We start from the raw sequence: 14,320 nt of genomic DNA, 5'->3' as shown, positions 1-14,320 counted from the left end.
CACACACACATATATTAGCTGCCAAGAAAACTGATTCATGGTAAACAACCAGCGTAAATGGAAGGAAAGTCAGCAGGAAAAATTTCTAAGAAGTGCATATAGTGCTGATTTTTATATATATTTTTAAATTAAAGATGAACTGATGAATCAAACCTGATTTCCTGGTAAAATGTAACAGTATTACAAGTTGGCAATTTCATATGAATTCAATTTGCAAAAACAGCTGATTTTTAGAAAAAAGTAAGCATGAAGTTCCACCCCTAAACCTAAGATCATATGAAAACACCCAAATTAAAGCAAATGAATTCATACGAATTAGCCACCAATTTGCCAAACTGTTACAAATATACCTTAAAACCTCAAAAATCCATAAAACATCAAAAAAGCACATGCCATCAAAACACCCAATCCCAAAAAAAACTCACTCGCAAATAGATAATTCTTTTGCCTTGACCCAAAACACCCTAACAAGGTGCTAAAAATCATTCAAAACATCTCAGCAATGCTCTGGCAGTCCCTCACATCATTATAAGTAAGACACTATTCAAAGTTTGTTCAGAAACTGTAAAACAAAACTTGTCAGAAGTGTTTAACGGTGGAATAAGAGCGCTGCTGGACATTAGCTCTATTCATCCCTCTCCCCCTCGGCTCCAGCCACCGCTGTTTATGGACCCCAGCAGCCTAAAAACAGATAGATGGAAAAAGCGAGGGAGGAGAGGAAAAAAGGTAAACCTCTGTTCTGTTTTGGATGAACTGCTCCAGTTTGGTGGGGAACCTCCACCCATTAAAACGCTGACAGGTATTTTACCGACCTGTTGCATAACCGTGTTATTTAGATTATAGTTCAGATTCAATTTACTTCACTTAGAGTTTCAGGAGAAAGTTTGATCATGAATTGAGTATGTGTGAGAATTTTAAATGAGTATATTACTGTTCATTGTAATATTTTGAATATTTCCGTGACCTTAACGAGGATAAGCAGTTTGGAGAATGGATGGATGGATGGATAGACGAATCTCATTTTCATTAATGTTTGTTTTATCTGTGCTGAACTGTCATATTTTTTTCTATCGCTTTTTTATAATTATTGCACTTTTTTGTGTAAGGGTTCCTATATAGTGACATTTTACAATAAAGTACCATTAGTTAATATTAGTTGGTGCTAACTAACATTTGTTACAGTATCTTTAATACTACTAAAATAATAATAATTTATATTGGTTACACTTTATTTTAAGGTGTTAAAATAATTTTATTATTTTAAAATTATTTACTTATAGGGTTTGGCTTAGGGTTACTTGCATGTAATTATCCATAATTTTTTGTTATTATAATATAAATTACATGTAACATGTAACAAGGTTTAACATCTTAAAATAAAGTGTTACCTTTATATTCACTAAAAAAGTATTAGTAAATGTTGAAATTACTAAGATTATTTTTGGAAGTATTTTTCGTTGTTAGTTCACATTAAATAATATAGTTAACAAATGACCTTGTTGTAAGTGTTACCGGTTGTTCTTTGTTGCTCAGTTTACTTTTCATTGAAATTTTGCATTGTATTCTTCTTTTTACTTGCTGATCCAAGTGAAAAGAACCAAATCTGATGTCTGGATATTGCTTGGGTCTCTCCAGTTTAAAGGATTTCATGGGGATCATCTGTTCTGCCAACAGACTGGGATAATATGAATATTATGTGTATTATGTACAATATGCATAAAAAACATTTGACAGCAGTGATATTATTTCTGTTACATTTCCTGAAACCTCCTCTTTCTGAAGGCTTTCCTGTTCCAGTTAAAGTGTTCACCCAAAATCACTTTCTCATCCTGATGTTGTTCCGAAAATCTTTGTTCTGTGAAACATAAAAGAAGATATTGTTTTTTCCGCAACACACAATAAAAGTTGGATTCAATGTTGTTTGGTCCCTAACAATCTTCAAAACAACTTCTTTTAAGACAGAAAGAAGCAAGAAAATCATACAGGTTTGGAATGACATGAAGGTGAGTAAATGATGGATGTTTGATGGAAGACTACTCTTTAAGTAAGAATTTACTGTTCTTTAAATATTGCATCGAAAGGGTGTGAGACAGAATGTCACAGTCAGCCTTTAAGACGGAGGGAAACCTACAAGACATTTGATCTGATGTAAGGCACAAATGCAGCCTCAGAGAATGATCTATTACAGTTTCTGCATGGTGAACATAAAGAAAATGTGTGTTTGTGCTAGATAAATATACTGGTAATGCACACGTGCAGGGATGTGTGTGTGTGTGTATGTGTGAGATGTGTGTATGAGAGCAGAATGTGCGAGGGAAGTATTCGACACATTCCAGTGCTACTGCTAGTGAATGATGTGGTTCTCTCTTTCTCACACGCGGGTGTTGTTTTTAGACCCTCGCGCTGCTATAAGGAGAGGAGGGTGCTGGTGGACCATTAATTTAGCCCAGCTGGATTCCTGTCATTGCTAATTTGTGCAAACGAGGGGAACCTGAGATTGGCAGGGCAAAAGCCAATCCCCCCCCCACCCAGTAACGGGACCGTGGCAAGGGCTGGGAACTTGGCGGCACTTAAGATACTTTCACTAGAGATGTTTATCTGACCGTCTTCAGTGAGGTGTGATCGCTGCCTTCCAAATATAATTGTCAAGAGTTACAGTTGTGGCCACAGGCAAAAAGCCTGTCAATTGAACATATCACTCAGTTGGCCGAGACACTACAAAGACTGCGATGTTTCCCTCGGGTGATGCATGCAAATGAGAAGCTGCTTTCAAAGACGTTTGCTTAAACAAAGAAATACAAAAGGGTTAGCAAATAGTGAGAGTGAGCAAGCAAAGAAGATATATATTTATTTAAAACTGTTTTAATACTTTACTTACTAATTGTAATACTTTTAAAATATTACTAAAACGTAATTTTATAGAATTTTATTTTATAATATTATTTAAAAATATATATATTGTTTATTTATTTGTTACTATTATGTATTTCTTTTTCTTGTCATTACAAACCCGATTCCAAAAAAGTTGGGACACTGTACAAATTGTGAGTAAAAAAGGAATGGAATAATTTACAAATCTCATAAACTTATATTTTATTCACAATAGAATATAGATAACATATCAAATGTTGAAAGTGAGACATTTTGAAATGTCATGCCAAAAATTGTCTCATTTTGGATTTCATGAGAGCTACACATTCCAACAAAGTTGGGACAGGTAGCAATAAGAGGCCGGAAAAGTTAAATGTACATATAAGGAACAGCTGGAGGACCAATTTGCAACTTAATAGGTCAATTGGCAACATGATTGGGTATAAAAAGAGCCTCTCAGAATGGCAGTGTCTCTCAGAAGTCAAGATGGGCAGAGGATCACCAATTCCCCCAATGCTGTGGCGAAAAATAGTGGAGCAATATCAGAAAGGAGTTTCTCAGAGAAAAAATTGCAAAGAGTTTGAAGTTATCATCATCTACAGTGCATAATATCATCCAAATATTCAGAGAATCTGGAACAATCTCTGTGCGTAAGGGTCAAGGCCGGAAAACCATACTGGGTGCCCGTGATCTTCAGGCCCTTAGCTGGCACTGTATCACATACAGGAATGCTACTGTAATGGAAATCACAGCATGGGCTCAGGAATACTTCCAGAAAACATTGTCGGTGAACACAATCCACCGTGCCATTCACCGTTGCCGGCTAAAACTCTATAGGCCAAAAAAGAAGCCATATCTAAACATGATCCAGAAGCGCAGGCGTTTCTCTGGGCCAAGGCCCATTTAAAATGGACTGTCTTCATTAAGTTAAAATAAATGTAAATGTAAAAGTAAACACTAAAATAAAAATATTTCATGTGGATTTCAATTTATTTGCTCAGAAATAAAGAATTTTCAATAAATAAGAAAACAGTCAGTAAAACAGAAGTTCTGCATTTAAAGAATGTTAAGAATTTAGACAGTCTTACAGCTCAATTAACAAATTTTTTGAAGAATTAAAATGAACAAACATACTAATTAACAAAATGAACATATAAATATAGGTCACCACAAACCTCCACAATTCCTAATAGACATTGCATTACTGTAAACATGATTTTTCTCATGCAACATACGTTGCCGTCAATACAGTTTATATCAGTGGCAGAATATTCTATATAAGATTAGTTTGTAGTTTGTTAAGTGAACAAAAGTAAAGGTATTGTTGCTGCTTATGAAGCGTGTTTCTTGAGGAATTCAGAGGACAGGTAAAGTATAGCTATTAACACGATGAATAATTGATTAGATCACCGACATGCCAGAATGAGTATTCATGGTGGATGAGGTCATACATGAGGGGGCGGAGCCTATGACAGACTGTGACCAATAGTGTTTGCTTGGATGAATGGTGTGTGAGCAAGGAAGAGGGAGATAATTCAACACAATATGTCTGCACTTGCTTGTTATCAGTCTGCCATATTTTATATTTGTGTTATGACCGACAGTCACTCATCTGTAGTCTTCTGGTCAAACTCCACTCTAACGCTTTTTGTTAAGACCCACTAACCTCAGCGTACTGTAGACACTATCACTACGATGAGAAATTTTTTATTACTTATGGAGGCTTGAAAGAAGATAAAACACGGCTGTATATAACATTATAATGGCAACCCTAATATGGTGTTTCCTAAATGAAGCATGTAGAATAGTCAAAGGTTTTTGGAAGGGCCTTTATCAATACACTCAAGTTATCTGATCCTGAAAGTGTCTTTAGAGGTCAAAGGTGAGGTTTGAGGGTTTGTGTGTATGTTTGAAGACACTATGGGAATGAACTCAACTGGAATGTTTGTGCACATCTGGGGTCCATGTGGACATACGGGGACAGATCAGGAAGAAAGTGTCAGTCTTGACTAGACCAAAAGACAACACAGCCTGACTTGACAACCACCATCATGGCCTCGTAAATCACCAAAGCACTAATACACACTCACACGTATCGCAGCCTTCCCTCTGTGACTTTTAGCCCATATAAACCTCTTTTCTTCAACACAAAAGAGAAGTTTCAACATAGTTTGGTCAGTTTTACAAGCAGAATGTCAGGCACACACATAAGAAATGTACTCACATAATCTGACCTGATTAAAAGCAGGGGTGAAAAGCACTCACTTACTATATAAGCATGAATAACTTTATTAAAGGTCTGTTGAATACTTGTTAAAGATGCATTTACAATTTCATTCAGACCATCTAAGTACACTTTGCATGCTATTAAAGCAATACTAGAAGATTGTTTGGTAAAAATAAATAATGAAATTATATCATTGAGAAAGTACACAAAAAACTCTCAAATTAAATGTGTTCAAATTTATTTTCTTGGTTTTCCCGAAATATTAGGATGGGCTTATTATATTAATTTAAATTTTGAGCCGTCGGGTTGTATTCCGTGCGAAATCCCATGCCTACATCATTGGCTTTTGATTGTTTACACAGAACATAAACACAGATCGAAGGTCTGGATAATATATCGCGTGGCCTATAAGGATGCAATTTGTTGCTACAATAAATAGTGTTGTTTAAACTAGTTAGCTAGCTAGCATTTAATTTCAATTAATTTCTAACAAGAATCCCTAACAAGTAGGTAAAGCGTCAGAGTCAGTAGAAACAAGATCCGAACCACAACGGCAGATAGCCTACTTAAAGGTACAGATGACACTTTTTTTTATTTCATTTTTTTATTTTATTTTATGAAATACATTTTGTTGTCATTTTTCTTACTGTCTTGATCCGCTTTGATGTGGTGATCACCTGTAACCACTGACCTTCAAAGCATCGGATTGTTTTCCGGAAGTCGCGAAATGGCGAGGAAGGACTCCGTAAATGACGTGTAATTTTAGGTTTCAATTTCAACCACAGATGGCGATAGAGAGAACATTCAAGCAAAAGTTCCTTAGTGCAGCTTTAAATATTACTTCACTAACAATCAAATCAAATACGTTTAATTTCAAAAAAAACTTTTTTAAAAGCCACAAAATCCATTAGATAGTAAAATATAAATGGAAGCCTCTCTTCATTCACCTCAACATCAAAGTCTTTGACCTAATTGTTTTGTGAATGACTTAATTAATTTAATTTATATCCATCATTGGTAATAAACCAGATAATTATTTTTAAATAACGTTAAAATAAATCCATTTCAAAAGGTTTTGGCATATACATAATAATCGAATTTAAAAATCTCTGATTGATTTCATGAAAAAAGAAAAGTTTCTTTTAAATACTGAAAGTATGTTAACTGGGTTTTTTATTTCTAAATTTCTTTTTTAATTTTACTTATGTTGTTTTTGGTTAGATACTTTGTTTAAAATGACAAAAATACTACTGCCTATGTAAATGTCTATGCACTTTTTACACCTCTGATTTCAACTAAAAAAAAGGAAGAGAATATTTTAGAGCATTTATGTGTAGCTAGGACTGGCTCTAATGTGTGCGCTGAAGGTAGAATGAACTGAATCCATTGACAGACTGCATTTGACTGCGGCTCTGAGGCCTAAACAGTGACGAGAACAGCAGGTCTCTGTTTTGTTGACACAGTGATCAAGCCAAGATCAATCTGCCTCTGAAAGGAAAATTTAATCATGCTGTTCGGCTGTCGTTGTCTCTGTCTGGCCTAATCAACAGCCATTTTACCTTCACCCACAGCATGCCATAGAGCAAAGTCCAGCCTTTTATCAGCCTCTAACCTGCACACTATGAATGCTCCCTGTGACACACGCTCGCTCTTTCCCGCTCTTGTTTATGTTCTTTTGCTGGCTCAGTTTCTTCACCGAAACCTGTTGTAGACAGAGAGCCAATGGAGTGACAGTAACTTGTGCTCAAAATAGCTAATGGATGGTTTATAAAGTAAAAATACCCTGGAAAAATTGTAATAAGACAAAACGGCCAAAGACACTGAAGGCACATGCAATACTGAGAAGCGTAATCAAAATAGGTTCTTCAGTGACTTATTCTAAAAGTTTTGGTCCCACAAACCTTTATTATTTGGTTTCATTCTCGATTAGATAAAAAAAAAAAGTGACAACATTTCACTCAAAACCACATCATTTACCAGTCATTCATTCTAATAAAGTCACTTTCCACTTTCCATTTCAGAAAAAGTTCATATGCAAATGCTTCAAATGAATGTCACTCTGACAGACTCTTAATGACTATTATGCAAATGGCTTGTTTATCATCATGAATGACTCAAACGTCAGCACTCAATAAAAAAAGAAGTTTAAATCCATCCAAGATCACACCTTGATAAAACCTGACACCTAAGCAATCGCCTGTGGCTTGAACAGGTTGTTGCTCCACGAGGCCCATAAGCCCGTCTTTAAAGAACACCCGCTAAAGTCAACAAAGCACACCCCTCCTACAGGATACAGTTAAGGATGCTGCGCTCGTCATTTGCATAGCACATCTTTTGGGATGAACAAGTTTTCCCTTATTGCCTTCTCTCCGTTTAAGTTTTCTCACTTTATCATTACACCATTCGCATTTCTAAAAATCTGTTACCTAATTTGGTGTCCCCTGTCATAAATGACCGACCTTTAAAAATAGCTTGTTAATCTGTAACTATGCTATATTATCACCAAATCTTGGATTCAGCTTTTTGCCAAATTGTTTTCTTTCAATTAGCACAGGCTTTGTATTTCTTTTTGGAATTGACTGATCATAGGCTTCATTGAACTGAACTTACGCACCTCAAGTTTTAAGTGAAAATTAATAAAAGCTCAAATTTGATCAATAATTTGGCAATGTTCACTCAAAACCTAAAGCTTGCGATCAAAATAAATACAACACCTGTGCTATCTGAAAGAAAGCAAGTTGATAAAAACGTTGAATCTTAGATATGGTATGGCATATGCAATGTTTAAAAGGTTGGTCATTTTATACCTGGAACACCAAACTTGAGTTAAAGATTTTTAGAGCATAATGAAAAAATTTTAAGCTATTTATTTTGTAGGTCATTTTTGACCAGGACCATCACAAGCGTGACAAAGAAGGAAAAAATCCTTAAAAAAGGTACAAAAATTATTATGGCATTTTATATCATCTTGGGAACCCAAAATTACATATTTTGAAACCAGAACACAACATGAGGGTGAACTGTATTGCATATGTTCCATTCACTTTAAAAAGTGGCAAACAGGATGGAGCTAATCAGAAATGTGGCAAGACTAAGGAAGCAATAGATATGAAAGTGATTTTATACACGAATGTCTCTTATCAGCGTCTGGTGTCCTATCAGCAGAATATGGCTCATAACAGCCTGGATTAATACGGAAGTTATTACTCACCTTCACAGTGTCCAGTAAAAGACAGACGCCACAAGTGGCATGTTTTTCCACAAGTGCTGTTTAGCACCTGTTGCACTTTAAAAACACCGGTGCTACACACTGTGGTTTGTTGTATGACACTATTAGGTCTAATATTGTGGTGATCATTTACCTTGCTTGTAAAAAAAAGAAGTGCACTTAATAGTATCGAATGTGCACTTGCAGTGTGCTTCAAATCATAAATGCATTTTTTTTTTTAAATCTGTACTTTTTAGATAATATATTCATTAAATAAAAGGCCACCTTAGTGCACTTAGAGAGAGATACTTTCACTTTTAAAAAGTGCACTTTGTATTAATATGGAAATTGCATATAAAGATACTTAAGTGGGTTAAAAAAAGCAGTATTAACTTTTTATTTAATATTATTGTAACCTATAACATTTTAATTTCCAAAAACATTACATTCAGTTCACACTTAAGTATATTCTTTTTTTCTGTAAAAAGTACTCTAAATAAAGAGTATAATAAAGTGTACTTCTTTAACTAAAAGGCTTTCTATTTTTGACATTGCTTTTAAAGGGACAGTTCATCCAAAATTATAACTCTGTCATAATTTACTCAACCTCGTGATGTTCCAAACCTGTAGGACTTTTTATTTCATCTGTGGAACCCAAAGGAACATATTTTGAAAAGGTTCCAATGTTGTTTGGGACCCTACTGACTTTCAATAAACAGTTTTGGCAGAAGAAAGAAGGTCATACAGGTTAAGACCAACATTAGAGTGCATATTTTGCAATAGACCATTTAAGACTGAAACAAACAAAGTTTTTATTTGGGTCACAAAGGAAAAGGTACATTCCAGTTTAGTCGTGATGGAAAGGGCCCTCTGTTCCTTGTCATTAATTTGCCATTGTGTCACTGTGGAAACCATATCAGTGGTGTATTGGCGTATCTTATCAGCTTAGAGCCCCAGCAGCAAGGTCCCTCTGTGTTTCTCATGAAGAAATAGCCACTATAGATTCCCACCAGGAGACCCAGGGCAGAGTCTGCTTTACATTCTCTCTCTTTCTCCAGCCCTGTATATCTTTCATCCTTCCCTTGCTTTTGCATGTCTTTGAAAAAGCTCTCCAGATTGAGGCGACAAGAGAGAAGGGTTTCACAGCTCTCTGTGATAAAGCAAAAAACACTGAGCTGAACCGTGGCTTCAGAGTTCTGCCGCCATCAATCTCACAAGAGAGAAGTAACGAGACAAAAAGAGACAGGGTGGGACATTTCACACCAAAATAGAAGAAACAATAAAATGCATGTTTAAAAATGATTCTGTGAACTGTTTTGGTTCTTGAGGTATAAATGATTCATTGCCGGATGCTCTTGGGACAATAAAAGATGATAGGGTTATTATCCTGGCAGATGGAACATGTCTGCAATGTGGTTATTATATTGCTCACGATCATTTTACAGTAAGGGTCTTTGAAATGTCACTCTTCAGATTGTGAATTGTTTTATTTAGACATTCAGAGGGCTCCACTAGTGAACATGCTTCTGTTTTCTAACTTAATACAAAAGTTTGCATTACAAATGATAACAGTTTGACTGCAGCACTCAAGCTGAATGGACTCCACATGTTTATGTCAAATCTAGTAATTACGTTGATCTCAAATTTCAAAATACGGCAAAATATGGGCTAAAGTGTAGGTGTACATCTTACAATTCTGTATTATTCTCTAGTTGTGCAATAAACAGAACTGTTTATATCGATTATTTCTGCACTACAAAAAAAACCAAAAAAAAACATGCATATTAGTACCTCTTAGGGGAAAACTAGATACCATTTTGCTATTTTTTTCCCTGTAATTGTACAGTTTATATAAAAATCTCAAAAATTCACACAAAACCTGTAAAACTATACTGTTCATGTCTATGAGTCAGTTCTAAGATTTATGCTTTATATATATATATATATATATATATATATATATATATATATATATATATATATATACATACACATAAAACCTTCAATAGACATATTTTTACTTGAATATGAATATGTATAAGAATATGTAATAATGAAAAGAACTCCAAAGGATGTGTGAGGATTTTTTAATAAGAAAAGAACATAACAAACTTTAAGAACATACCATGAAACAATCAACCAAATAAAGCAATATATATATATTAAGACAATTATTTTCTAAGCCCAATGGCAAAAAAGCTGGGTTTAAATAAACGAAACAGTACAAGAACATCAATTCTGACCTGCTTTCTTACAAATTACAAAAAGACTTGCAAGAAATTTGTAAATGACATGATGGCTTAAGACAAAGTTTTTATTATTAAAATGGCTTTGAAATCTCGGAGGGAGATTTTTAAATGATGAGATCTTACAAAAATACATCATGGCAAATTCAATAGGGTCTGTATGATTTTCTGATAAAAAGGTAGTTACAAAGCATTGCTGTAACAAAACGATCCCACCCCTCCCCAGCAGTGAAGAACAGAGAGGTCACTAGTGCAAGTATTGTATGGAATACATGCATTGTATGCATTGTCTGCTGATCTTACTAGCAGCTTCAGTTGAGCTGAGCAGACCATGAGGCACACTGGAATAACAGCGAAACATCTTTTTCATGAATGTTATTGCCAGCATTTCTAAAAAGGGAAGTCTGTAAAACAAATAGTTGGATTTACCACAGTTTTATCCGTCTTTGTCAAACTTTTATCTCTATTTATACTTAACACAAAATTCTTCGCAATATACAAAATGACTTCATGGCCAAGTGTAAAAAAGTAATTTCTTCAGCTTCTCTATAGAGGGACAAGCATAATGATACACACAGTCTGTACACGTACACTGTATGCACTTCAACTGAACATGCGTTATGCTGTAACACAAAACAGGAGACTTTCCCTGTAACACAGTAACACCTGCTCACAGCAGTAACCTGAACTCAAACGCTTCCGCAATCATGCTCACGTCCTCTTATTATCACATTGTTAGCATAACTTCACAACACAAAATCATGCGAGATATATTAAATTCTTCCCTTCATAAATAAATGCCTGACTCCTGCTTCTCCAAAACAGTATATACACGTGGCATCATTTGTATACATCTTCTGTGTTACATCCGAAACCAGAACGTTTAGTTCCTGTATATATGCTAATTAAATTAGTTTATGGAAATTAAAAAGCATCGGAACTCGTTCCTTGGTTCTGGTAAAAGCACTTTTCTCAGCACACTCTTAAAAATAAAGGTTATTTATTGCCATGGATCCTTTATCATCCATGGAAACCTTCAAGATTCTTTACACTGAGAACTTCAAGAAATGTTCACTGAAAGGTTCTTTGAGCAGCCAAAAATGGTTCTTCTGTGGCATCACTGTGAAAACCCCCTTTATTTTTAAGAGTGCAGGAACCGAAGCTTAGTTATCAATTGCAAAGCAAGCTCTGTGTTGAAGATGTAAGAGTCCTGCCATTAAGAGTCTGTAGAGTTCACATGGCTGGTAAACACATTAGGATGCGTTGAGGACAGACCTGCTGTAGAGGGTCTGGTAGTAGGCACCAGAGTCAATGGCGGATGGACCTGCGCTGTCATAGATCTGTTTGGTGGCCACCGGAGAAGTTGTGGTGTAGCTGTTGTAAGCCATCACCTGGTCCTGGTACGACTTGAGGTCCATCTTCTGCTCGTTGGACATGAGGTTGGTGATGGAGAACGGATGGTTGAAGTTGTAGTGGGGGTCCATGGACTTCAGTGGGTCGTTCTGCAGATCCAGGTGCTGCATCGGGCTGGCCAACAGGTGAGGGCTGCCGCCCATTCCCTGAGAGTGCAGGTGCGAGCTGGACAGGGGCATGGAGGAGGGCACCGAAGACGGGATTGGCACTGGCGAGCTGTGCGAAAGGTTGGGGGCTTGAGACGGGCAATCCAGCTGCACCAGGCTCCTCTGCTGCTCCTCCGAGGCATGGGAGCTGTCAGAATGGGCAGAGTCGGCACCTTCGGAGCCGGTGGCGGGACTGTGCTCCTCTTGAATCCCCTCACCACTGTGGCTGCCCTTGGCGCTGCTACCGCCCTCCTGAGACTTCGCCGAGCTCTTTTTGCCAGATCTATCCTCGAGCTTGAAGCGCTTCTGGCGACGCAGATAGCAGCCGTTCTCGAACATGTTCCCGGAATTGGGATGGAGCGCCCAGTAGGAGCCCTTGCCGGGCTTGTCGGGGGAACGCGCCACTTTGATGAAGCAATCGTTGAAGGACAGAGAGTGGCGGATGGAGTTCTGCCAGCGCTGCTGGTTCTCGCGGTAATACGGGAACAGATCCATGATCCACTGGTAGATTTCGTTGAGCGTCAGCATCTTGCTGTTGGACTGTTGGATGGCCATCGTGATGAGGGATATGTAGGAGTACGGTGGCTTGGCGTGAGTCAGCGAGCGTCGGTAAGGCTTGGGCATCTCCTTAGTCCGGTTGAGAGAGGTAGGAGAGGGGTAGCTGATCTGGGACATTGGTTGACCCATGCTTTGGTAATGCGAGAGGGGACCCAGGGAGGAGGCAGAAGAGCCCAGCTGAGTCAGAGGACTGTGGTTCAGAGAGGAGCTGACAGGGGACAAGCTCATGTGGCTGGGGCCTCCACCCATGCTACTCAATGGGCTGCTGTTGAGACCTGCGCTGGGATAGCACATATTCATGCTGGATGTGGAACAGGCCGAGTTCAGATTTATATAGCTGTTCAAGCTGCTCACTGAGTTCATAGCGCTCGGAGAGGAGTACATCTAAAAGGGAAAAACCACAGGACATTAATGTCTGTCATCAACTATAAAAAGACATATATGTTATAAAGAGTATAGCACTTTATTTAATTTTACATATAAAACTCATTATTAGTTAAACTGACATCATGGATCGATGTTTTTAAAACTCCTCCTTATAGATTTATAAGAATGAAAATCAATATCCAGTCTCACAAAGTAGCTGTGCATAAAAATAACAGCAAACGCGCAAATGCAGAATGGAAAAGAAAATTAGACGTTATTGCTGCTTTATAAATGAACTATTATATGTTTCATAGAATTCACAAAGAAAGTTTTCTGTTCTCAGATCTACTGAAATGTAAAACTGGTACACAAGACTGTAACGTGAAATTAAAATCGAAATGTAATCGAAAGCTAAATGACGACCCTTAAATATAATATATTTAAGTGAGATTAAGTAAGATATAAGAGTAACATGCAAATATTACAATACATAATTTTTATCGTACAAATATGTGTTAAATGTGTATATTTAAATGTTACTTCACATTTTATTCTATCTATCTATCTATCTATCTATATATCTATCTATCTATCTAAGGAAATACATAGGCTATACATATTATTATCTAAACAAAAGAATACTGAAGACTTTCTCAAACTTACCTCACTTGCCTCACTGTAGAAAGCATTCCATTCCGGAATTTCATGAGATTCCATCTTCACAGAGCTCAACATCCCCAAATAAAGTTTTAACTTGTGAGAAACGTGATACTGACAGGAGACTAAATGTATATTAAAATGCTCTTGAGTTTTTTTTTTTTTTTTAGAAGTTTTCTTAAAAAACAGCGTCCCACAAGACGACACACTTTGTAGTTCCACGTAATTTTACAGCATGAACTGTAATAAAAAGTTTTAAAAAGTGAAGCTCTTCTGTTGTCTTCAGTCCCGTGGATAAATGAGTTGTTTTCTCATGATTAGTTAACTTGGTTCACTCAGTTGTTGTTTTTTTGCGTGGCAGGACCTGTAAACATTTTCAAGTAATCCTGAGAAGTCCAAAGTGAAGCTTTCGTGGAGACGGCGGCAGGTCTCTGTGGTGAGTAATGTAGGAAAGCCTCACCTCAGGCTTTAAACACGCTCAGGTGAGGGACCGCCCAACAGGCCCCGGGACTCAGGAAGACGTCCCTAAAGGTCTCCCCTGCCCCCTGCTGTTCTGTATATTGGCCTGGCCGAATGCGTCCATCTCAACTGTCATCCCAGACAACTTCAGGCCTACAATGAACATGCA

The 14,320-nt window shown here is 37.0% G+C and overlaps 1 protein-coding gene across 1 annotated transcript; it reads right to left on the bottom strand.

Moving 5' to 3' along the window:
• Nucleotides 1–10,379: 10,379 nt before the first annotated feature.
• On the bottom strand, nucleotides 10,380–14,146 carry LOC109109293 (hepatocyte nuclear factor 3-gamma-like). Its single transcript, XM_042743598.1, has 2 exons — nucleotides 13,699–14,146; nucleotides 10,380–13,053 (listed from the first exon to the last, which is right to left on the bottom strand). Exons 1-2 carry the CDS (start codon nucleotides 13,768–13,770, stop codon nucleotides 11,806–11,808), a joined length of 1,320 nt encoding a protein of 439 aa, XP_042599532.1. The 5' UTR covers nucleotides 13,771–14,146; the 3' UTR covers nucleotides 10,380–11,805.
• Between the last annotated feature and the right edge of the window lie 174 nt (nucleotides 14,147–14,320).

The sequence above is a fragment of the Cyprinus carpio genome, chromosome B18, assembly GCF_018340385.1.
Source record: "Cyprinus carpio isolate SPL01 chromosome B18, ASM1834038v1, whole genome shotgun sequence".
In the NCBI taxonomy this organism is placed as follows: domain Eukaryota; kingdom Metazoa; phylum Chordata; class Actinopteri; order Cypriniformes; family Cyprinidae; genus Cyprinus; species Cyprinus carpio.
Note: the sequence above shows the minus strand (reverse complement) of the source record. Positions and strands in the feature narration are given on the sequence as shown.